This window comes from Lissotriton helveticus, chromosome 1_1, assembly GCF_964261635.1.
Source record: "Lissotriton helveticus chromosome 1_1, aLisHel1.1, whole genome shotgun sequence".
Taxonomy (NCBI): Eukaryota; Metazoa; Chordata; class Amphibia; order Caudata; family Salamandridae; genus Lissotriton; species Lissotriton helveticus.
This window is the reverse complement of record NC_136057.1, coordinates 890,198,375-890,224,844: the sequence shown is the minus strand read 5'-3', so window position 1 is coordinate 890,224,844 and position 26,470 is coordinate 890,198,375. Positions and strand designations below refer to the sequence as shown.

Here is a 26,470-nt window from a genome sequence, read left to right as displayed (position 1 = left end):
TTTTCCTCACAGAAATTAAGGAAAATGTGTGTTTTTATGAACTGTTTGAGTTTTGCAAGGGTATCTGGGTACAAACACCTTGCAACAATCACAGAAGTAACACCCGAGGTGTCTAGTTTTCAGAAAAGTCAGGAGGGTATGGCATGCTTCCCCTGTGGCGGCTGAGCTACAGCCCAATATCCACATAGTAAAAAAAAAAAAAAAAAAACAAGCTTGGATTGTGCTGAATAAAATAGGATGTTTCCAGATCTCGTGGTGGGGGGCATTGTGTTGAAGGTGCTAGGTCCAACCTCAGTACTGGGGTACCATTTTTATCGAGAGATGTGTGGGAACACAGAATAGTAGGACATTTCTTTTTGCCATTTGAAGTTCTTTTTCATATAGGCCTTCCAAATGTAAGCTACTGTGCAAGAAAGAAGACATTTTGCAAAAAGCCCTCTCAACTACGTTAGTATGGGTACCCTCAAGTTCAGAGATGTACAAATTACTACTGCTTCTAAACGCAGCATCTGGTGTACATTTCAGAAATATAGGTTTCCTTCATGCCTATTTTTCACTGTATATTTTACCATAAGAGTTACTCATTACTTGATATACAAAGAAAAAACATTGTAAGATGTAGTTTAGTTGTTTGCTCTGCATATTTGTTTCTTGGAGAACCTAGAAATACTATACATTTCCCCTCTCCCCCATGACCAGAATAATCTAGCAAATATATCAGTGTATTTTTATAATTTTTTTATTTTAAATAAGCAACTGCAATGAAAAGTTACGGATGAAAAGATTGTCACAAATGGCTGCTTTTTTACCCAACTCATTTGTGATATTTTTTATTTCAACAATTAGTTTCATTGGGAAAACCTTGAGGGATCTATACAAAATGCCCCCTTGCTGAATTCAGAATTGTGTCTACATTTTTTAAATCTATAGCTTTCCGGGATCACCTATTGGTTTCAGACCTGTCTCCACCATAAAGTGGAAGTATGTTGAAAGCACACAAAGTAAGAAAAAATGGACTACCTCTTAGAAAAAATGTGCAAACCGTGGTTTTTAATTCAGCTCTACTCCTGCAAAGATACAGCAAGACAACAATTATGAATACAAAAAAAAATAAACCTTAGTAGAGCCATCCTCTATGTTCAAAATGTATATAAAGATTCACCATCACTCACCTGCGACCACATTCTGAATATTTAGCAACATTTTTTAATATTAAGGCAGCTGTTAATCGGATGTGTTTAGTTATTGGTCCCTCTTTTTCATCCTTTATTAAGGGAAAACAAAAAAATGAAAAGGAACTTGGTAAATAGGTATCACGTTTTAAAAATAAATGTATCAAATTGCTGTCTCAAAACCAGACTGCAGCTGGTAACTTGAAGTGCTGTTCAGGTATAACCTCTACTTACTGTGAAATCTCTAAAAACAAGGTTTCTTGATCCCCTTCGTAGTGCCATCAAAGCTGCACTAGGATGATTCACAATCGCCTTTTGTGTCCTTGGAGTCGAAGAACCACCCCCTGGACAAGAGTGCCTTAATTTAAGATAGAAATTGGACAGATTAAAGATATGTTCTAAAGTTATCAAATTAATAAAAAATAAAAACCTTTTGCAAATGTAATAGAAAAACAAATTAACATTCATATGTTCATTTTCTTTCTTTTTTGCATTTAATGATTTTTTTAAAAATGGCACTTCAAACTAAACTTTAGCTGTTTGTAAACTCTATATATTCCAGATGCTACTATTTCCTAATTTATTGTTCTCTTGATCAACCTCAGAGGATAGAAAGCTGATGAATCTGCCTTACCAGGATTGAAACTCAAGACCGAACATTGCTGCACCTATAAGCACTGAATGCTCAGCTCACTCAGTCATTCTCCCAACTTCATGAAAATGTACACAGAGCTCATGGGTAAACTGAGTTACAGAGGGCTAGGTGTAGGGCATGAGTGAATGAATTTAAAATGTATAAAGCGCACTGCAACTCTCAATGGAGCACCCTGGCGCTAAGGTTGAATCTGACACTAACAAGGCAGGGAGGATGAGATGGAAAAATAGCTAAATAAGGGAACTGAGTTCATTATGCATCTTGAATAGCTAGGTCTTCAAGAGCTTTCTGAATAGAGCTTCAGATTCTGTGAAACACAAAGGGCTGGGGAGTTGGTTCCATGCCTTGGATCCTAGAACCGAAGAGGATTTGCCGCGGGGAGGGGTTCTGTACCAGTTTACTTCTATAGGTGCATAACCTCACAAATTATAATAACATAACCAGTGCATAATGGTAAAACTATTGCGAGAAGAAAAGGATATCAAAAAGGGATTTTATTTAGATTTGATAATATAATACATGAACATTTTTTCAGTATACCTATCCAAAGACATCCCACAACACATTCATTCAAACCTCCACCATACCTTCCCATTTACTCGCATTCCCACTAACCCTGGGCATAGTTTTACGCTACGCTAACGGAACATACGTAGTTTGTAATAACACCCACTCCGCAAATTGCACATAGTAGAGTACAAAAACTGAGCTTAATCGTAGCCCCGGCCGCCCTGCCATGCTTTCCATATCACCATATTGGTGCCTACCGTAGACCTGATAACAGAAGCATCTATCTCAACGACAGCAACCGATAAATGGCTTAGCGTTTGTAACCTTTGACCGGTTACTTTATGAAATACACCCAGCGCTTAACTGGTGTCCAGGTACAGCGTTTGCATATCTCGGCCAATATTTCCTTTTAACTCTATTAGCGTTCATCTCATTGTTAAGTCACATCCCACAGTTTTTTTCTTGCACCCTGAAGGTGACGCCCACATTGGGGTTCAACACCCGAAACACGCGGCAGCGCTGGATTCCACTTGTTGGAATATGTTCTAACAGAAAAAAATCCCCCCATGTTTTTCAACAATAATTCATGAAAACCTGTCTATTTTTATTACTTTATTATGTCACTGACTGTTAATGATTCGTTTAGTTTGATTCTTACATTTTGAGGCACATCTATATTTCTTGGTTAGGCCTCATGTGCAATCTTGGATTTTCATGAATGTCTGATATTGTTAGGCGTGTGAGAATGCGAGTATATGGGAAGGTATGTTTGAGGTTTGAGTGAATGTGTTGTGGGATATGTTTGGATAGGTATACTGAAATGTTCATTTATTATACTATCAAATCTAAATAAAAGCCCTTTTTGATATCCTTTTCTTCTTGCAGTGGTTTCACCATTATGCACTGGTTATGTTATTATAATTTGTGACTTTATGCACCTATAAAGTAAACTGGTAGAGAACCCCTTCCTCTGAGTAAACTTTGTACTTCCCTGTAGGTCTCTACCTTCATTCTAATCAGGGGCCCCCTCTGTGGTTATTACAATAGTCGAGCCTGGAAGTGAAGAGGGCAAAAGTGAATGTTTTCCTGGCAGCTAGTAAACCATATTCCTGCCAATGGAAGAGCTTGAGGGTGGAAGTAGAGGGAGGTGCAAATTTTACTTAGAAGTTTCTTGCAACTTTTACTGTGGGAGCACAGAATTTGCCCACCATTGGGTTTGGGAGAAAAGATTAGATTTGCCGAATAGCAGTATCTCTGTTGCATCCACAGGATGTCTTTAGTGGGACAGTTTTGAAGTTTAGTTCGAAGCCAAGGGGCCCTCTGTCAAGCGACAGAATTGGCTGTGTGTCATCAGTGTATGATGTTGTGGCGATTCTGAATGAGGCTATCAGGGAGATTAAGGGGGCCATGCACATATTGAATAGTGCAGGGCTGAGAGATGAGCCCTGCAGAACTCCTAATGCTACTGATCCTTCTGTTGTGGAACTCCTTGTCTGCGGAAGTTTAAAAAAGAACTAGTTACTTACCTGTACACTATGGTTCTCCAGTATTATCTTTCATAGATTCACATGCTTGTATCTTCCCCGTCGTCATGGTGGGAGTCTCCCGGTAAATAATAACCATAGCAGTAGAAGAAAAACTGCCTGGAAACCATAGAGTAGTGAAACAATAGGTAACCTCTCCTCCTCATTATGTGGCCCAAACTACAGCCAATAAGCTGCCAGCACCAGCCTACACCATTCCTAGCAGAGCCACCATACCTCAGATTTCCAACAGCCCAAGAGTGAGCTATGCAGGAAACCAGAGATAAAAGGTGGTCTACCTAGCAGAAACGGGGAGGTGGGCGGGCGCATGTGAATCTATGAAAGATAATACTGGAGAACCATAGTGTACAGGTAAGTAACTATTTCTTTCTCCAGTATTCAATCTTTCATAGATTCACATGCTTGTATCAGAGTAGATAGCAGTCCTTGTTGTCAGAGCGTTTCTAGGCTAGACCCCCTTTTTTCTCGGGGCTGTGTGCCATAAACTCCTTTAGAAAAAGAACTCATTAAGAATCCAAAGGAGCGAACAACCAACGTTTGTCATTACAGTCATTTGTGCAGAAAACAACATTATAGAAAAACAGTAGAAAATTCATAACCATGTACCTTATTTAAAAAGATGTCGCAGAACTGCTTGTCCCACTGCTGCATCTGCTTTCCATTCTATGTCCAGACAGTAATGTTTGGTGAATGTATGAACATTCGCCCAGGTTGCTGCTCTGCATATGTCTGGAAGGGGTACTCCTGCGAGCAATGCCGAAGACGTTGCCATCTTCCGTGTATCGTGAGCACGGACTTTCATGTCGAGAGGTCTTCCTGCTTTCTCTTGACAGAAGACGATGGCAGATGCAATCCATCTAGAGATGGAGGATCTTGAAAGGGCCAGACCTTTTCTGGGCCCTGAGTAAGCAACAAACAATTGGTGTGATTTGCGAAAGGATTTTGTCTTTTCAATGTAGAACTTTAGACATCTGCCAATGTCCAAAGTATGAAGAGCTTTTTCAGCCGCTGTAGAAGGATTTTTGAAATATGTAGGAAGGATCACCGGTTCATTTAGATAAAAGGAAGAGGTTATTTTAGGAACAAATTTCGGATTAGTTCTTAGCATCACCTTATCTGGCCTGAATTGTATGAAGGGATCCTGTATTGAAAAGGCTTGGATTTCGCTGACTCTCCTGGCTGATGTCAGTGCCAGGAGTAATGCTACTTTCCATGACAGGAATTGCAATTCAGATTTGCGGATTGGCTCAAACGGAGCTTTCATGAGTTGTGACAAGACTGTGTTAAGCTGCCATGGAGGCGGAGGACACTTAATTGGAGGAAACTTTCTGAATAACCCTTTTAAAAATTCCTTGATTAATCTTTGGGACCACAGAGATGGGCGTCCTGGAGATCTTCGGTATCTGGATATTGCTGCTAGATGGACTTTAATAGATGAATGCGAAAGTCCTGACCTGGCTAAATGCAGAAAATAAGGAAGAATTTGCTTAGGTGAAGACGAGAAGAGATGCACTGTATGAGCATGGCACCAATTACACAATCGTTTCCATTTTGCAGTATATGTCTTGTTGGTAGACAGTGCTGCGGAACTCTTCAATATTTCACGACATTCCGGAGGGATATCTAATGACTGGAATTCGTGCTCAAAAGGTTCCAAGCCGACAATTTTAGAGAGGTCAATTGTGGATGAAGTACTTGGCCTCTGTTCATGGAAATCAAATCCCTGGTTATTGGGAACTGTATCCTTGGTTCCACCGACAGTTGGAGAAGTTCTGTATACCAAAACTGCCTTGGCCAGGCTGGGGCTATTAGAATTATTTGGCAAGGTTCCGATCTCATCTTTCTCAATATTCTCGGAATTAGGGGAAAGGGAGGGAAGGCATAATCAAACATCCCTGTCCATCGGAGATGAAGAGCATTCCTTCTCGAACCCTGCTGAGGGAACCTGCTGGCATAATGCTTGCACTTTTTGTTGCTCTGAGTTGCGAACAGGTCCAGACTTGGCTTGCCCCACAAGTTGAAAATCCGATTCAGTTGGACATAGTTCCTACTCCTGGCAAATGTCGGATGACCTGCTTAACAGATCCGCTTTTGTGTTTTCTATCCCTGGAACATGTTCCACTTGCAGAGTTATGTTGTGACGCAGAAGCCAAGTCCATATTTTTTGTGCCTGTGTCGATAGGGGCTTTGATCTTGTGCCACCCTGCTTGCGAAGGTAAAACATAGTTGTAGTGCTGTCTGTCCGCACTAAGACCGATGAACCTTGGATTCTGGGAAGAAAAGCCTGAAGGCCCAGGGAAACAGCTTTCAATTCCAAGAGATTGATGTGAAGTTTTGCCTCTTGGGGAGACCAAAGGCCTTGAATCTCCAGGTCTTGCAGATGTGCTCCCCAACCTCGTAATGAAGCGTCTGATGTCATGACGTAACTTGGCGATTGTGGTTCAATAACAGGCCCTTTTTCAGGTTGCTCCTGATACCCCACCATGACATTGCTCGTTTGATCTGACAGGTTATGACCAGCTTGTCGTCGAAGGAACCCAGAGCTTGAACCCATTGTTTGTCCAGGGCTTCTTGCAGTGGTCTCATCTGCAAATGGCAGTTGGGAATCAATGGGATACAGGAGGACATCATTCTCAGTAATGACTTATCCTGATGGAAGTGAACTTTTTTGATGTCAGAGATGCAGTCAGATTCTGGATTTTTGTTACTCGTTCCTCTGATGGGTACGCTTTTACTTCCTGAGTTTTTAAGATTGCTCCTAGGAATTGTATAGAACGTGTCGGAAGAAGAAATGATTTTTCTCTGTTTATCCGAAGGCCTAATCTTTGAAAAAGATCCATGCAAATCCGTAAATTGTGTTGCTTGGTACGAGAGTCCTTTTATCAACCAGTCGTCCGAATAAGGGAACATTTGGAGACCTTGCTGCCTTAGATGTGCCACTATTGGAGCCATGCATTTTGTGAATACCCTGGGGGCAGACTTCAGGCCGAAAGGCAATACCTTGAACTGGTAATGGCGCCCCGCCACCATGAATCGAAGATACTTTTTGTGTCTTTTGTGGATCGTAATGTGGAAGTATGCATCCAACAAGTCTGGAGAGACCATGTAGTCTCCCTTGTGAAGCAGTAGAAGAATTTCTTGCAGGGACAGCATGCGGAATGAAATTTTCTTTATGTATTTGTTCAGATCTCTGAGGTCCAGTACCTGCCTCCATTTTGAAGATTGCTTTTTCCTTATTAGGAAGAAATGCGAATAAAAGCCTGTTCCCTGATGGTCTGATGGGACTTCCTCTATGGTTCCTTTCAGTATGAGTGATAAGATCTCGGCTTTGAGAGCTGCTAGATGTTGTTGAACTCTGCAGACAGGTGGACGATTTGGAGGTTTTTGTGAGAATTCCAGGGTGTGACCCTGCGTAATGATGTCTAATACCCATCTGTCCGATGTTATGGACTGTCAACGCGGAAGAAACAGAGAGGTAGTGGAACTGGTTGATCTGAAACGGTGCGGGAGGCGCCTGAAAAACATCACTGTCTGCGACCAGAGTCTTGCTTTCCTCTGGCAGCAGATTTTCTCCTCCCTTGTTGTTGAAAAGAAGTATTCGAGGACCGATACTGCTGGTTGGAGGAGTACTGACGGTATCCCTGTTGAGTATACGGTTGGTACCTACTAGATTGGTAAGAGGAACATTGTTGAAAATATCCTCTGCCGCGAAATGACTGATAACGGCCCTGCTGCAATGATCCCAAGGATCTAGCAGTGTCAGTGTCTGCTTTTATCCCCTACAGCGCCTCATCAATATGCTTACCGAAAAGGCTTTCGCCATCAAATGGCATGTCCAAGATTTTAGACTGGACCTCAAGGTCTAAAAGATGTGGCCTTGAGCCATCCTTGTCTCCGTAGGGCTACCGCCCCAGCCATCTGGCGGAAAGCTATAGACGCTATGCCATTGCTACGTCTATGGACTCCGACGCAGCCCTGGCTCCTTCCTGCAGAATGGAATTCGCCTCCTCTTTCTTGTCATCCGGAAGATGCGACAGGAGTGGTTTAATAGACAGACCACATCTGTCTATTAAACCGGCTCAGAAGTGCCATCGCGTTAGCCGCTTTGATTGATGCTGCTGTCATGACTGCAAAGCGTTTACCTATGTCGTCCATTCTCTTGCCCTCCTTATCAGGGGATGCAAAGCATGTTGTCATTGGGTTCTTGGAGCGCTTCTGCGCTGCTTGAGTCTCAACCGACTCCGGTCGAGGATGACCAATAAGACATGCTGGAGCCGTTTTTGTAGCACGATACTTCTTATCCAGCTTGGGTATAGATGCTGGAACTGAAGCTGGATTCTTCATCAGCTTGATTCCTTCATCCCAGATATGTTGAATAATTGGAATGGCTCTTACAGACTTCCTAGAAGACTCTTTGAAGTCGTAAAGAAAACATTCACTTTCCTTAACTGGCATAGTAAGTTCGAATCTCTTAGCCGCTTTTCCGATCAGATCGTGAAAGCTGGCTATGTCCTCTGGTGGAGAGCTTGCTTGAGGCAATGGTGACACCGGGGAAGTTGGAACAATATATTGGTCCCATTCATCCCCAACCACATCATCTTGAGTAATTTCTCCTTCCTCCTCTTGATCGTCATGATCGGAATCATTCAAATCATCCTGAATTGTAATAACCTTTTGGACATTCGTCCGTTGAGGTGGAGGAGGTGGCTGAACTAGGGGTGTTTCTTTCACAGGTTGAGAGACAGTAGCAGAGGCAGTGGAAGAGGCTGGAGCATTATCTTCCGGAAAGCGACGGTAATAGCTGTCAATCATGTGTCTTAAGTCTGATATCAAAGAGACAGGCACTGACAGAGCCTCTTCCCGAACAGATGTATCCACTTCCTCTTCGCAACGCTATAGGAACCTTCCTCCTCAGATTCCTGGCAATCCAGTATGGTAGAGTGAAATCTTCGGCGTGGAAAACTCTCCTTTTTTGCTCGCCAACGAGCCCGTCGACGGAGCAATCCTTTTTATGGAGATGTAGGTTGAAGTCATCATCGTTGTAGATGCAGGCATCGTCAACGATTTTCTCGTCCTCGACGGGGCCGTCGACGGAACCATCAGATGCCTCGTCGACGGGATGGTCGTCGACGAAGATGGTGCCGTCGACGAGGGTCTGGTACTCACCGTCGACGGAGTTGTCGTCATCGATGTCGACAAAACCGCTGTCGTCGAGATTGTCGTCGCCGTCGACGGCCTCGACGGCGATCTGACTGGAATTTCAGCAGATTTCGTAGACGGAAGCGACGACGGAGCCTTCTTTTCTGAGGAAGGCTTGAGAGGAGTTGGAGGGAGAGAAGAAGGTTGACCTTCCTTGGTTTTTCGTTTCTTCACATCTCCTTTTTCCTCAGAGGACCCTCTTTTCTGTTTCTTAGAGGTGTGTCCCTTGGCTTCCCCCTCAGACTCCAAGTCTGTAGATTTTCTCTTTTGAAGCCATAATAAGAGGCGCGCTTCTCTGTCCTTAAGGGTTTTGGCAGAGAAGGTCCGGCAATATTTGCAGTGCTTAGGGATATGCTTAGGGTACAAGCAGTACAAGCATTCCTTGTGTGGGTCTTCAGAAAATAATCTGGCCTTGCCACAGGACCTGCAAGCTCTGAAAAGTCTCTTCTTGGAGCCTTCAGACATTTTGAATGTAATAATCCTGACAAAAAACAGTACCTGACTTCCAACAGTGAAGGTCAAAAGTTCAATGAAGAGAGAAAAAACTGAGCTGAGCTCAGGGAGACTCCTTCTCACACGAAGGCGGTTGGAAATCTAAGGTATGGTGGCTCTGCTGGGAATGGTGGAGGCTGGTGCTGGCAGCTGATTGGCTGTAGTTTGGGCCACATAATGAGGAGGAGAGGTTACCTATTGTTTCACTACTCTATGGTTTCCAGGCAGTTTTTCTTCTACTGCTATGGTTATTATTTACCGGGAGACTCCCACCATGACGACGGGGAAGATACAAGCATGTGAATCTATGAAAGATTGAATACTGGAGAAAGATTTTACCTAGCCCAGAGCTTTACGAGAACCACCGCAGCCTTTGATCAGTTGAAGGAGTATGGAGTGTGAAATGATGTCAGACAGGTCGGAAAGATCAAGTAAATTCAACACTGCATTATTTTCCAACTACAGGGTAAGTTTCATGGTGTCCGAAACTTCCAGCAGGGCTGATTCAGTGGAGTGTTTGGGGAGAAAGCCCAATTGCCGGGGTAGTAGCGCATTATAATTTTCCAAAAAGGAGATTAATTGGCGCTACAAGTTACTCAACACATTTTGTTTAATGCCCGAAGCAGTGAGATGGGGCGAAGATTAGACAGTGTGGTCGGGTCTGCAAGGGATTTTGTTTGCAGAGGTTTCACGACTGTCAGCTTCCAGTCTGAGGGGGGATCATTCATTGCTAGTGAGGTGTTACTTAGTTTATTAATCAGAGGGTTGATAATGTCAACAACAATATGAAGAATGGCTGGGGGACAGGGGACATTGGGGGAGCCAGATTTACATGAGGATGGCCTGTCGTGACAGACCGTGTAATCACTTAATAGGATGCAAAGCATGCGATCCAATCAGGGTATCTAATAAAACACAGTCAGAAGGGGGCATACTGGTTGTAAAACCAGGATGAATGGGCTGTATTTTTTTCTTTAAGGAAAGGAGATCTGATATCTGATCACATATAATTACGGGACAGGGAAATGTCCCTAGCCTGTGCCATCAATTGTAAAAACAACAACAAAAAAACCTAACATTTGTGGATATTAAAAATCATTTTTGGATCAAACTGGGACTCTTCAATCTGGGTAGTGAAGTATGTTTTTTTGGCTGCCTTAATCTGGGCAAGATAGGCTTTTTGCGCGGTTTTAAAGTGCAGCAGGTCCTCTGTGTTATATGCTTGCCGCCATTTGTGTTCCAATTGTTTGCAGAGCAACCGTTGTGAGTAGTGTAATTTTTTTTTTTTTGGGTACGGTCAAAACATTTCTCATCAATGTATTAGCTCTATATGATAAATTGGAAATGAGAACATCTGAAAATAGGAATTCAACTGGAAGTCATTTTTTTGATCATCATACCAAACAGTACAGGAGCAGGAACCATTCAACACACATTTAGGTTGCAAACCAGACCTATTCCTACAATGGTACAGACCAATGGAGAGATATGCATTATACCAGGTGAGGATACTAATAAAGGATTTTGAACTGTGATGTGGGTATGTGTGAATATACTGTGTGATGAGAATTGATAAACATGGTAAAATGACATCTACGTTTTTGATATGCTAATATTATGAAACTGAGGTCAGAAGTAAAAAACATTTTGTCTAGTGTAAAATATGTATTTGCTATTTCAAACACACCTAGACATTGTATCTATGCATATATAACAAGATAAGTGCTACAGGCTGCTCTTAGGTTAAACATTTGTTCATGGTTAGATGGTTGCTACTTTTTTGTTCAAGACAAATTGGTACAGTGACCTACATGTTTAGATCTACTCTAACCTCAAACACCAGGGGATGTTTATGTGGAGAATGACAAGTTATTTGAAATCTGTAACTTTTTTTCTGGTAGAGACTAACTGCAGATTCCTCAGAATAGGATATTCCCCAGGCAGCAAACTGAATCCGAAAAATCTTGAGCAGTACCCCTGCGTGCAGGGAGGCAGCATCGTCCGGCTTTGCATCCGTGCCATCCAAGGCTGAAGTAACATGTGCCTTGACAGGAATACTGACATCAATTTCTATCAAGTCTATTTCTGCGCCAAAAATGTGAACTACAATAGACCGAGTGTGTTACCGGTGTGCAGAAATTAACAGTATGTTAGGAAGAGGAGTCCATATCGCAGAGCGGGAAGAATGGGAGGGTCGGTGAGGAATCTGAGGTTAGATAGTGTCTCTACCACAAAAAAAGTTTTAGCGATTGTAAGTAAATTGCTCTTCTGATAGAGACTTCTAACCACAGATTCCTCACCTTAGAATATATACCCATGCAATACCTTTCTGGAAGTGGGTCTATGACTGGACAAAACCAGAAAATCCTGTAGGACCAATTGGACAGAATGTCATGACCGACCAGAGTGTCCAAACAGTAGTGCTTCGTGAAGGTGTGGAGTGACACCTAAGTAGCAGCTAGGCATATGTGCAGGACAGGGACTCCGCGTGCTAACTTGGCCTCGACACTGGTGTAATTGTCCCGCAAGCCCTCTGAAGGCGCTTAATAGCTAGTGGGTAGCAGATGTTGATGCAAAGTACAATCCATCGAGAAATAGTATGTTTCAGCATCACCGGTGTTCTTTGGACCGAGCGAAGTAAAAGGAAAGGGCTTTCATTGGCTCAAAATTATGGGAGTCTCTCCTACTCCTTAGTAGGATGAGGTGAAGCGATAAATGAAGACAGTGTGATGTTATACCTGCGTGACACCATGGATTTTATAAATAAAATTGAGGGTTTTCCTTTGGATCCGGATGTTCACCTACTGGATACCATGGATGTGTCATAATTGTACACACAGATCCCCCAGCAGAATGGGCTTGATGCTATGGAGTCATTTTTCGAATCTAGACCCAGACCACATCAGGTAATTACGGAGTTCATCCTAAAACTGGCATCAATATCATTGTGGTGGAATATATTGAAGTTTGATGATACATTTTTTGTTCAAATCAAAGGGACAGCCATGGGCTGCTGCTGTCCCTTCGTGCCAGAGATGGCAGTGCTGTACATGGCCAAATATGAACAACTATTTGTGTTCCAGAATAATCCATATATTGTCCATATCAAACAGTGGTACAGATATATGGACGACGTTTGGTGCCTGTGGGAAGGGCCTCAAACTATCCTAAAAGAGTTCCACACATAGCTTAATAATTGTAGCCCGGATATTAAATTTAGTCTGGCACACAGCAACCTGAGCCTTCCATTTTTGGATGTAAATGTTAAAACATCACCCAGTGGCCTGATCACCACATTGCATACAAAACCTATAGACAAAATCAATGCTCTCCATTATCAAACCTATCATCCCAGAAATCTCAAGAACAACTTGCACTTTGGCCAATTTTTAGGTATAAGAAGTAATTGCTCAAGATGTGAAGATTACGAGCTGCATGCAGAGGCCCTTGTCAATAACTTAGGGACAGGGGGTATCCGCAAAAATTGTTTAAACACTTTCTGAAAAGGGCATGGTTCATTCCTAGGGAACATCTGCTAACAAAGAAAACTAAGACCCCTACCAATCCCATTGTGTGCGTGACCATGTTTGGAGCTTATACTCAACCTGTCAAAAAGATCATGCGCAGAAATTGGCATCTAATTGAGGGAACTATGCCCAAATTGGGTCCCCACTTTTTGCCTTAAAAAAGATCCGGAGTATTAGGCAACAATTTACTAGCTCGGCAAGGAAACCTAAAAAAAACAGCCACGCTTTGTACTATGTTAAATCTTCCGCCCATACAAGGACACCATACATGTGGGATGGGTTTAGTGTGTAACTCTACCGTTGAAGGGACTTTATTTACTGATGGGCAAAGACACTGGCACCTTAATGAGTTTAGGAACTGCAAATCGAAAAATGTGGTGTATGCCATTACATGTCGTTGTATGAAAATCTATATTGGAAAAACCAGCCAAGAAGTGCGCCAGCGCATTGAGGAACACCGTTCTCGACTCAAAAATTATATCCTCACCACCCCAATGGTTGAACACTTTGTAGCCTCGAGGCACAGATATGATGATTTCACCTGGACAGTTTTGTCTTTTATATCAAAGAATCATCAAAGAGGAGGTGATCCTGAAATGTTATTCGCCCAAAAAGAGGCATTTTTAATCATGAAATTTGATACAGCCTTGCATGGATTAAGTGACCTTTCTGAGATTTCCAAATTATAGAAATGAACACAACCGCTTCAGATACCATGCACTACATGTCCCACAATGCACTGGGGCGCATGACCTCCAATCCCCTTCCAGGTCGTCTAATTAGCTGTTTTTGAGATCGCTTCTGCGCTGCTCAATCGAATCAGTCAAGCGCGATGGAGTGACCTCATGTTCAAACATACAGGCAAGTCACGCTATGTTTGCGTTTTTAGACAATAGGTTTTTGGTACACAATCTATGAATGGAATCAGTACAACCTTGCGTGTCCTTTGTTATTTGCAGGAAATATAAAGAATTTCCTCACACATCCTTTCTGGCCGGCCGCCGGCAAACGATCTGGGCGCCCCCTTTCTCCGCTGACATGACACCGCTAGAGGTCCCACAGGGGTCCATTCTTAGCCCCATACTTTTTAACATCTTTATGGCCCCTCTGGCGGTGGTAGCGGAGTCCTTTGGCGCCCAGATCATATCCTACGCCGATGATACCCAGCTCCTGTTCACATGCGACAGGGGCGGGATGTTTGATGGCATACAGATTAGGGAATGCCTAGGAGCGGTTTTTGAGTGGTTTAGGGTCATGGCTTGAAGTGCAACTCCGACAAGTCTGAGCTGCTCTTCTTTGGATGCGCTCCCGAGCCAAATTGGAAATCCTGGTGGCCACAGGATACGTTTCCTCCTGACAGTGTGTCCTTCAAGGCCAAGAACCTTGGAGTGATAGTGGACAGCGATCTGTCTTTTGGGCCACATATCTCGTGCCTTTCAGGGAAGTGTTTCGGCATTCTGCGGATGCTGAGAAAGTTCCTTCCTTTGGTGTCACTTCACCATAGGAAAATAATTGTTCAGGCACTGATTGGATCACGATTAGACTACGCAAACGTCCTTTTTTTGGGTCTACCGAAGTATCTTTTGACCCGTTTGCAAGTAGTACAGAACTCGGCAGCCCGAGCCATCTATGGACTCCCGAGAAGAGCAGGTGCCACTGTATTACTTAACACCTTGCACTGGCTACCTACTTCAAAGAGGATCCTTTTCAAAAGCCTGACACTGGCTCTACATGGCGTAGGTCCCAAGTATATTGGGAAACGCCTTTTTTTTTTACCAACCCAGCAGGACCCTGAGGTCAACTTGTCTGTCCAAAATGACGGTCCCTGCCATTAGGCGTGCAAGAATGGGAGGCCGGTCGTTTCGCTACCTGGTCCCGCGGGCCTGGAACGAACTACCACTGCCCTTGAGACAGGCTACCAGCCTTCTTGCTTTTAGGAAGGGCTTGAAAACGTGGCTTTTTACTAAATAATCTTTATCTTTTCTTAGCCTGCGTTTTAGTTGTTATGTTGCCTTCTACCTGCTGATATTCTTCGCCAAAGCGCCGGGATGCTCCTTGGAGTAGCCGAGCGCTATAGACGAAAAAATTAACATAACATAACATTGAGCTCTACCAGGTTGCACCTACAGCATTTGACAGCTTCCAGCCAGCTAAAAGGTAACTTTTGGATCCCAGCTTGGACGCTTCAGGCGAACTCAGTGCCTTGCGTGAGAGAGCGTGTTTTCAAACAAGTACATAGTAGAGTTTTTATACTTTGTTCCATTTGTTCGTTTTAGAAATTTGAATTACACCACATCCTTAAACAGAGACTTGATGTGCCTGATTGCTCTAAAGGTAGGAATATGTATTTCTCTATTTAAACACACTGGTACATTGCAGTGATCTTTACATTAGTCATATTTTAACAACCCGTTTTGATTTTTTAATCCTTGTAGCCCCCTTACCTGAAGAGTAGAACTAACGCATTCAGTTATCAGTTTTTTCAGATCAGCTCTACGCTGCAATTAAGGTACAGACACACACTAATAGGCCTTGAATTACAGTTGAAACTGCAAACAGGAAATGGTAAGATGATTGAGTTTGGCACACTACAACGACAATACGAGCTTTCCTGTTCTGAGTTTTTCCGTTATCTGCAGATCAGTCACACCCTTGTAACAGGCCTGCAGAAGGGCTTCTCCTCAAGACAGGCTGCTTGATGGGTACCTCCCACAGAAAGCAATTTCATTAACGTATAAAAATGTTATCAATAATACCCAGTGTCCCCTTGAACGATTACAGGAATGTTGGGAAAGAGATGGCCTTGAGCTCGACGACGAGGAGTGGTGAGAGGCGGTGGCCTCACCCAGTGAGGTGGCGATTTCCGCCCGACGACGCCTGATTCAACTGAAAATATTACATAGAACGTACGTTACTGGGCCCCAGCTTGTACATATGGGGAGGGGCGAGATTGTAGACGACAATGTGGTCTGGTGGGCACTTTTCTACACATACTCTGGGAGTGTGAACAGATCCAGGAGTACTGGCGGGGGCTACATGTGATCATACGGGAAGTGCTGCACAAAGGCATACGCCCAGAGGCTAAAAGGTGTCTCCTCATGTTTGGGAACCCACTGATTTGACAGGTGCGGAGAGGCTGTGGGCTACTCTGGGTGCAATGGTGGCGAAACGTGATATAGCGCAATTGTGGGGGGGCGGGAACAACACAGACGTTGGACACCTGGGAAAAAAACTTAGACTGGTGTCTGTTCAGGGAGAAAACTGTCTATGTGGCACGAGGGTGTCCTTAGAAGTGGTCCGCTGTGTGGTGCAAATGGAATACCCACCGAGGAGATATATGTGCGACCCCTGTGGTTCCCTCGGAAGCTGGACCTCTGTCTCCTTGAAGCCCACTCACATGCTTGATATGTGTCCCTGCTATCTATGATGTCTAAATGTATTTGCCATATGAATTGCTACCATGTAAGTGTATGTGGCTATGCAGAATGTCAACGTTTGTTTCCCAACCCTGTACCTTTTTACCCACAATTGGCACATCTATAGCCACAGGTAAGCCCCTTGTGAAAGGTACCAAGGGTACCAATGGCACAGTGACCAGTGAAGACCTCTAAGGGCTGCACCACCTATTGTGCCACTCGTAGAGGCCCTGCAGCTTCACTCCCACACACTGCCATTGTAGGCTGCTTGTTTTGGTGAAGTGTCAACGTGGCACACATCCCTGTGTGCCATGCCTGAAACCCACTGACTGGGGCCTAGGTAAGCCAACCCTCTAGCAGGGTGCACTAGCCCCTAGGTGAGGGTACAGTTGCATGAGCACTGTACCCCTAAGGTGTCTAAGTCCTTTCTTAGTCATTGTAAGTGCAGTAAAGCCATCTAGAGTTTATGGTCTGGGGGTTGGCCATTATGAACTCCACAGCTCCATAATGGCTTTACTGAAACCTGGGATGTTTGGTAGTAAACTTCTCAGCACATTGAAATGATGCCAGTGCGGGACGTAATGTAAAATGCACTGAGAGGGCTTCTTAGGCTTGCCCTTTGAAAAAAATCCAGCCCTGGTGTGGTTTATGAATATATTTTAACCTGTATTTTATCCTTTTAATAGTTTTCCTTTCAGATACACCGCTCTTCTTCCAATTATGTTGTTAATCATAAGGCCATGGTGTCTTTAAGGTAAAAAAAGTCTTAGTACTCATTTATTTTTAGATTGTATGTTGCAATCAGGCTGCTATCCAACTGTTCTTTGCACAGTTGTGATTTATGGTATTCCCATTCTCTTGCAGCAATTTAACACTTGCACATGTTATTCAACTGCTCTTTGCACATTTGGGATTTTTTGTACTCCCACTCTTGCTGATATTTAAAACCTGATTTTCGAAAGAAGCTATTATACATAGCTGTATACTATTTCAAAATTTGCACACATAGTTGCTTCCATTTTAAAGTACCTTTGCACAAAATTAGAATATATTATTGTTTGAATGGATGTAGACTTTTGCCATTTATTTTGGTAGAGGTTATATCTAGGGTTTTAGAGCTGCTTATTTGTCTTTATGCCGATAAACTTATTTTGCATCTCGCCCATTGAGGAAATGTATAATATTCATTTATGTTATGTAAGGAAAATCTAAAACGGACTATGAAGGGTTTTTGATATCTTTCAATGGTCTGAGAAATTAATTGAGCTTATATTTTATCATATTAATTATGTAGTAACTGTATGTATATTTTACGTGGACCTCATTGGAGCTCCAAATATTTAAATAAATATTGAATTGAATTACATTTGTTTATTCCCTTCCTTCTTGGTCTTTCTGTATCTGTTCCTTTGTGTTTTTCGTTAATTGCATATTTTTTTCCATGTGCCCGTCTGTTTATTGACTTCCTCATTGCTGCCATAAAATGTTATAATTCATATGTAAGACTAAATGAATTTAACTATGAGCATTGCTTGGCTGTGCTGGTAAGTGTACTTCCAACTGGGATTAACACAAGTCCTTTTCTAACCCTGCTGAATTGAGAGTTTTTTGTTGCTGGGAATCGAGACATTGAAATCAAACTCCCTTTTGCAATAATAGGATTTAGTGGGATGGCTTACACGCTCGGTGTGCTACAAGCAGAATATTAATTATTAAAATCATGGTTTACTCTAGTGATAAATTATACTTTTCTCAATTGTTTATTGCTTAATCTATGTTTCGTTACTCACATTTTCTTTTGCTTTCTAAAGCATAGTAATGTTTAATCTTACTAACTGTTGTGGCTTGACACAAGGTCACATCTATTAAACTTCCTGTCACAAGGAAACAAATGTTAGCTGTACATCCAGACTCTAAGAAACAAGTTAATAAGAACTAGGTTTTAAGACTAGATTTAAAACAGCCGTCTGAGTTTTGAAGTGGAAACATTTATGCTAAGTGTAAAGAAAAACTCCCTTAAACGTATTATTGGATGTAATCAAGCATGCTTACTGTATTTATGCGCCATTATATCTTGACAAACCCACTCAGTAATTCATTCATGTCTCAGTGGTGATTAAACTCTTGTCAATGTAGGCTGCTGAACTTGAAAGAAAAAAAATAACATTAAAACGAAGAGATCGACGAATGAAAATGTGCACCCTCCAGGTGTGGCTACAGAGAGATTGAGAGGGATGGTTATAACTTCCATGTTTTAAATGCACTCACTGATAACCTTTAGATTGTGCTACTCTCCGGCCAATAAGTTGATTAGCGGTGCTCTTTAAAATTGTTGCCAGAGTCATGTTGCACAGTTGAGGCCCCCTGCTCAAGCTAATATTAGGCTTTTCTCATCTTATTAGCATAAATATTTTGCCTTCTCGGTGCTCTTTTTGTACTCAGGCCTTTGTTTCTACTAGGCAGGCACCAGGCTCACAAATACTTAAATATTAGAGTAGTAATACTTGAAGATGGCACAAAGGGTTGTGACTCCCATTAACAATCCCGCTATTACACTGAAAACACCAGTACCCACTACCATGACCCATTGCATTCTGCTTTAAGAAAAGTAATCTCAGCATGGAATTCCTCGCTTTCTCCGAGACCCAGTCAGCTCCTTCAGTCTACCTGGGATCTCAGCTCCAACCACCGCACATAGCAAGACTGGGATAGTTGGTTGTAAACTTAAGCAACCAACAGGTATCCTTTTCAGGCAGAAAGGGGTAACAGCCTCTCGTACAGTTCTTAAAATATTTTTTAAAGCCTATTTGGTAGAGGTTGATGACAACATAAGCCATCTATTAATGCTCCAGAAATGGTGAACCAGCGAAAAAGGTTTCCTAGACACCTTTGACTCTTTGATTACCTACCAGATTATCTACCCAGGCTTCCTCTGCTAATCCTTCCTACGAATGAGGATGGTACACTTCCCTTGCCTAATAATGCCATCAAATCTCTTTCCTCACTGAATCTCTTCCTGCTAAGATTTCCATTTGACCTTCTTCAGCTGGTTGGCTCAGGACCCCTCCATCGCATCATGACTAGGTTGTGGGGTGTCTTCCAGAGTGGACTTGTCCAAAGCTGCTTGTCCACAGGTGCTCTAAAGAGCCCTCAAGTTCCTTATTTTCTGTGTCTTCAATTTTATAAATTTGTCTTAATTCCAGTGCTTAACACGCGTGTTTTCAGTGGATTATTTTCACTGACCTAGGTATTCAGGTTCAAGTATGATGCTCCTATTGTTATACCTCTAGGTTTGAAGCTGTATTGGTCAAATACATCTATAACATGCTTTTTGCTGTAAAGTTTATCTGAGGATCTCACATGTGACAAGGAGCCACTTTCCAGCACCTCACTTCACCATCCATTGCTCTCATTCTCCGAAGGGTGTAGGCAACCTCTTCCTCTGGTGTTGACAGTAATCATCCATCTAATCCTTTACCAGCCTTTCTTACACAGGGAGCCAAATGATCTCCTCATTGCACTCTTCTTTTCAGACTACATTAAGCCAACTAACTAATGCCATGGAGTACCTTCCAGGTCTTCCAGATTCAGATTTGTCTCACCCCACTCTTCCAGAAGCCTGTCATATGCAGGACTGATGGAGTTTTTTGTGGGCTTTGAACTTACATTTTATACCGCCTCATACTTCTGTGCTAACAATTTAGATTGGACAGAAAAGCCCACTGGAGCCAGGGATTTTCAATTCCTTCAAAATTGGAAGCGACCCCTTGGGCAAGGGTCCCTTCCTAAGGGGGTAAATATTTGTTCAGACTTTTCTGCCCTCCCTAGGGACAGATCGGCCATTTCTGTTGGCCAATTCTGAACCCAGGGGGGGGGTGGGGGAGAAAAGCCCACTAGAGCCAGGGAATTTTATTTTAGCAAAATTGGAAGCGACCCCTTGGGCAAAGGTTGCTTACTTGGGTCCTTTTTTTTTTTAGTATATTCAGATTGGTTTTTTAATTTTGCCTTTCTGCCCCAAGGAGGGGCAGAAAACTCCACTAGACATCAGGGAATTCTTTTATTTTAAATATTTTTATTGAACAAAAGCAGAGGTAGTATCAAGTAATTAGTCACAAAATACATATTTGACATAGAATACGTATGTTACAGCAATGTATCGCAAGCACGATGTCGAGAGGAGTTGGGTCTAGTCAATGACATTTCAGTAGAGGGGGAAGTACACAGTGCACCTCTATAGATGTTCCATTGTCCCCATTTGTTTATCCCAGACACCAGGGCATCCCCTGATCTTATAGACCGTTTTTTCAGACAACATACACACATCCATAGCAGCAACCCATCTGATCAAAAGCGGTTTGTTTGGTGAGCCCCATTGCATTGCTATTTCCCTTTTCAGCAAGAGGAAGCCCAGAGCCACCCACTGCTGCTCCATTGCAGTTAGGTCTGTGGGGTCCCATATATTGAGGAGTCCGCACCTGGGAGTCAGAGGGATTGGCTTCCCTAGAGCGGTCATTTTGCGAACAGTTGGCTCCCACAGGTCCTGAATCACTGGGAATTCCCATAGAATGTGGTAGAAGGTACCAACCAGATTGCAGTTACGGAGACAGAGGTCAGATGTGCGTCTACCGATCTTGGCCAGCAGGGGACCGGACATGTATGTTCTGTGTAGTATTTTTAATTGTATGAGTCGAAATCTGTGATTAATAGCTGATTCGCGCGGGGACATTAATGCCGCCTGCCATTCTGTCTCGTCTAAGTCTCCGATGTCACTCTGCCATTTGTCTCGTAAAAGTTGGAAGGCATTGGGCATGTTATTACAGAGTTTGCGGTAGGTGTATGATATTGCTTTGGCCTGGAGGGGTTCTGACAGGAGTCTATCCTCGAGGGGCGAGGATTGTGGGAGGGAAGAAAGATCAGGGACGCTGGTAAGTATGGCGTGTTTGATTTGGAGATAGCGGAAAGCTTCTGATTGGGCCAAGTCATGTGCCTTCTGGAGCTCCTCGAACGTCAACAGTTTGCCCTTGTGAAGCATGTCACCTAAAGTGGAGATGCCAATTGTGTCCCATCTGTCAAAGCCCTGATAATGGCAGAGGGAGCCCAGTTTATGTGAGGTCCACAGTGGGGTGGATAGCGTATGGGTGTCGGCCCATCCAAGTCGTTTGTTAGCACAGTGCCAAATTGTGATTGTGTGGGACATCGGGCCTATATATCGGACTCGAGAGTGTTTGCCATATAGGGCCTCCAGATAGCCCCCGTGGCCCGTCTGGTATCGTTCTAGGTGAAAATCAGGGTTCGTCGGTGAGCCATAAATCCATGCGTTAGTGGCGGTCAGTTGGGTAGCCCAATAATAGAGTCGGATGTTCGGCAATGCAATACCCCCGTCGTACCACCCCTGTGTAAGTGAGAGGAGAGCAATACGGGGAGCGCCGCCGTCCCATATGAGGAGTCGGAGGTCTCCTTCGATCTTGTTGAAATAAGAATCGGGTATGAGAAATGGACAGTTTTGTAAGGCATATATGAATCGAGGGAGTGCTAACATTTTAAAGAGAGCCGCTCTGCCGGGGAGAGAGAGAGGGAGTGATCTCCAATGAGAAATGTCATCATGGAGTCTCTGAAGTGGGCCGTTAAGGTTGCGATCGTAGAATATTTTTGGGTCTGGGGTGACGAAAATGCCGAGGTATTTGAATCCCTCCCGAGCCTGTTCAATTGAGTAGCCTCGTGAGAGGGGGGGTGGTGGGCCATGAAGTATGTAAAGTATCGAATTGGACCAGTTAATGGAGAAGCCTGAGTATTTGCCAAAGTTAGTGATGACGTGTAGTAGACTATTGCGTAGAGCGAGATCTTGTCAATCGTGTCATCGTTCCAGTGAAAGCCGCGAATAGAGTTGTCAGTCCTGACCCAGTGGGCCAAAGGTTCGAGAGTGAGTGCGAACAACAAAGGGGATAGAGGGCATCCCTGTCTCGTACCTCTGTGTAGGGGAAATCGTCTGGATGTGTGTCCGTTGACATAGACTTGACCCCAGAGATCAGTGTAAAGCAGTCGGATCCACTGGATGAATTTGGGACCAAAGCCATAGCGGTGTAGTACCGCGAAAAGGTATGACCATTCTATGGAATCAAAAGCGAGTGTAGCGTCTAGGGAGAGGATAGCTGCGTCTTCCTGTAGGAGTGGTATTCTACTCATTACGTTATCGACCCGTCGGAGGTTGAGCGCTGTATTCCGGCCAGGCAGGAAGCCAGATTGATCGTCGTGAATCAAGGCGGGGAGAACGGTCATGAGCCTGGTAGCGAGGAGCTTCGCCAGGACCTTCGCCTCAGAGTTAATGAGAGAGATTGGCCGGTAGGAGCCGCAGTCATTAGTTGGTTTATTAGGTTTACGAATGACCACTATTGACGCCAGCCGTAGGTCAGGTGGCAAGCATCCAACCTCCCGGCTCTCATCAAACATTGACTTAATGTGCGGGAGGATCTCACCTGCCATGCATTTTAAAAACTCAATGGGGACACCGTTGGGGCCCATAGCCTTGCCTGATTGTACGGCAAATAAGGCATTTCCAACCTCCTCTGTGGTAAGGTCTGCCTCTAATTCCTGCACTTCAGAGTCGGAGAGAGTAGGAAGTCTCATCTCATCCAGGAGCTGTTTAGACTCTCCGGCGCTATATATTGCTTTGGCCGTGTAGATTTTTTCAAAGAGGGCGCCGAAGGCCTCTGCTATTTCACCTGGGTCCGTGATACGGGGTTGGTCTGGTATGGTCAACTCTGGGATCCCTGGTCGCGTTTTTCCAGCCATGCCTATAGTTTACCAGCCCTATTACCCAGTTCGTAGACACGGTGGCGAGTCTTAAGGAGCTTAGCCTGCGCCTTCTCAGAGGCCAACGCCTTGTATTCCATTTGTTTCGCGCGGAGACGGTCCGCTGTCCCGTCAGTGGGATTTGCGTTATGAAGTGATTCTAGAGCGGTAAGGTCTGTTTCTGCCTGTGTTAGGTGCTCGCTTTGCTTATGGATGTAACCAGTTTTGAGAGATAGTGCTCTACCCTTTAGTACCACCTTATAGGCCTCCCATATAGTTATTGCGGATTTCACCGAGCCGACATTTTCAGCAAAGTAGTATTCTGAGTGTTCTAGCAAGTCGTCTTTTATGTCGGGGATTTTTAGGATCCAGGGGGTTATGATAATAGGGCCACGGGGTCTCTGTCGGTGATACGTGAATTCTATTGTGAGTGGGGAGTGATCCGAGATTCCCCTGGGGAGCCCTTTAGGATGGCGAAAGAACTCCAGGTCTGTAATTGGTGAGAACAGATAGTCTATACGAGAGCTGCTGTTGTGGGCATTGGAATAATGTGTGAAATATGAAACGGTCGGGTGAGATGCGCGCCATAGGTCCTCAAGCCCCATTTTCTGAGTGAAGTCGGATAAGTCGGAGCCCGATCGGTGTGATGGCCGCTGGGGATGTCGGTCCTGGGCATCATTCATGGTCATATTGAAGTCGCCTCCGATAATTAAAGGTCCTTGCGGGAGGTCTAGCATTATGCGTTGCAGGGCCTGAAGCGCCGCTGTGCCTAGGGCAGGAGTAATGTAGACTGAGGTGACATTCAGCGGTTTGCCCTCTCAAGTGGTCTCTATTACTGCGAATCGACCTAGAGGGTCGGCCCACGTCTTTATACATGTCAGTGCAACATTTTTCCGAACCAGGATCCCTGTCCCTCTAGACCCAGAGGTGAAGCCTGCGTGTACTAGTAGCTTGTATCCTCCCCGGTGTAGTGCTTGGCACGCATTGCCCATCAAGTGTGTTTCTTGGAGGAGAACCAAGTCCGGAGCATGGCGTTTAAGATATTGCATTACTATCCCTCCTTAAATTCTATTGCCAAGGCCATTGACGTTCCACGTCATAAGTGAGAGAGATGTTGTTGATGGGGGTGTCATGGTGGCTAAAAGGACAAAGGGTGTGTGCGGATTAGTTGTCTTGGGGGCACCAATTGTGCCTCTTAGAAAATGACTGTCTCAGGTATGCCCATAGCGGGTTTAGGAAGGGACCTGGTGTGGCCGACCGCTGGGTATTGGGTGCTTTGTAAAGGTGTCGAACGTAGTGTAGGAAGGCTCATATCAAAGACATCAGTGCGGCGTGGAAACAGGAGATACGTCAGAATTAACGGCAAAGTCAGAGCCAGGTACTCAACCACCCAACTCCCTCAGAGGAGGGAGCCGGTACTGTCTGGTAGGGAGGGTGGGCTGTGTCGTATAGGTGTGTATCGCTGCATAGTACGCTCCATGTTCATAGACTCTCTGCAATATACTAACAAAAACAAAGCCAAAAACCATAGCACTGACTTGGTAAACTTCTCAACTTCCCCCCTCTCTCCCCAAACCTCCCCCCTTCCCATGTCCCATCCCCCTCCGCCCCCCTCCCTGCCCCCCTGCCCGCGGACTTGAAACTATCCACACCCCAACTAGGCAGAGTGCCTGTCGCCCTCCCGAACATTGATGGGGTGCATGGAGAGCCGTGGGTGCCCTCGCCAGCAATTTAACGGATAATATCATCTGGTGCAATTAAAATGTCTTAGAACCGTAATAACATTCACATATTAAAATGATTAACAATTTGGACCCAGGTCGGCCCACGCTAGGGCCCCTTCACATTACATTGTATGCAGTCTGACTGCGTCCGGATGTACTGCCCCGTGTATGCGTATAGAATGGAACTATCAATAGGATGTGGGAGGGCCAAGTATGCAACGTTGCTACCCCAAGCTAGGCATGCTGTCCATTCCCATCCCGCTCTACAACAGTTCCCCCATGGGGTCAAAAAGTACCTTTACTCTGGAGTACCAGACGTGTGAGCCCGTTATGTCACAAATTGACCCGCCCTGTCGAAACCTTTCAGCAGGCCACTGAGCAAACAGTTAGACAGATTGTAGAGGTACATCTGGATCAGTGAAAGGATATGTGTGGATCCGGATGGTGCAGACTGCAGGATGGGGTCTTCCCCGGAGAGGAGGATCACCGAGCCATAAGTTTAGGTGCATAGCAGTGAACTGAAGGAATATCCGGAGGCTTGAGGGTGGCATAATAACACGTCTATAGGATTTAGACACAGTAGTAGGGGGTGGCCCTGGTCAGTACAGGCAGCTGCAGCGGTGTGGGCAATGCAGTGAACCAAAGCATGGACGGATGCCTCGTCGATGGGTCAATCTGAGGTCTCTGGACAAACAGGAGCAACATAGCTGGCGTTACAGATGCGGACGGTTAAGAACTAGAGCGCTGCATCTGTTCGAGAGGTACTACCCTCGTAGGTCACTGTTCACCCTGCGTGTTGTCTGTAAATAGGTGTTGACTACCGGATTGCATCTCGGCGTCAGTGCGATATGCTGATTTCCTGCGTCTATTTTGGGTGGTCGCGGACTGACGCCACCCCTCAAGCCAGTCCCAAACTTCAGCTGGGGATTAAAAGAACCAGGGCTTGCCCTCCGATTCGATAACGCGCTGGGAACAGCATGGAGTACTTGATGGACTGTGCACGGAGTGCTTTCTTTACCTCAAAGAAGCTGCGCCGACGAGCTTGCACTTTCACTGTGAAATCCGGGAAGAGCATGATATGTGCGTTGTCAATTCGCAATGGCGGTCCCGCACGCGCCGCCTGAAGGATGACATCCCGGTCGCGGTAGTTAAATACCCGGGCAACGATGGGGTGGGGGGAGCTCCGGGGTTCGGCCCGCCCCCGGGAACCCGATGCGCTCTTTCTATGGAAAAGTAGTTGGAGGTGTTTTGGCAGGAGGTGTTGGAGCACCAGCTTCTCTACAAAGAGTTCGGCAGCCGGCTCTTCAAGGCACTCCGGGACACCCAGGATGCGGAGATTGTTGCGTCTTGCGCGCCCTTCATAATCATCGAGGAGCGTCTTCACTTGTTGTTGCTGCTTCTGTAGTTGGGTGACTTGCTGTTGTAGTGTGGAGGTGTCGTCG

The 26,470-nt window shown here is 44.5% G+C and overlaps 1 protein-coding gene across 1 annotated transcript in view; it reads right to left on the bottom strand.

Annotated features, from left to right (window-relative positions):
* ARID2 (AT-rich interaction domain 2) overlaps positions 1–26,470 on the bottom strand; it is a 1,386,754-nt gene that overhangs the window by 63,750 nt on the left and 1,296,534 nt on the right. Inside the window, exons 19-20 of the mRNA XM_078675715.1 lie at positions 1,407–1,530; positions 1,173–1,264 (exon numbers count right to left, since the gene is read on the bottom strand). Coding sequence (XP_078531841.1) covers positions 1,173–1,264; positions 1,407–1,530 — 216 coding nt within the window. The remainder of the gene's footprint in view (positions 1–1,172; positions 1,265–1,406; positions 1,531–26,470) is intronic.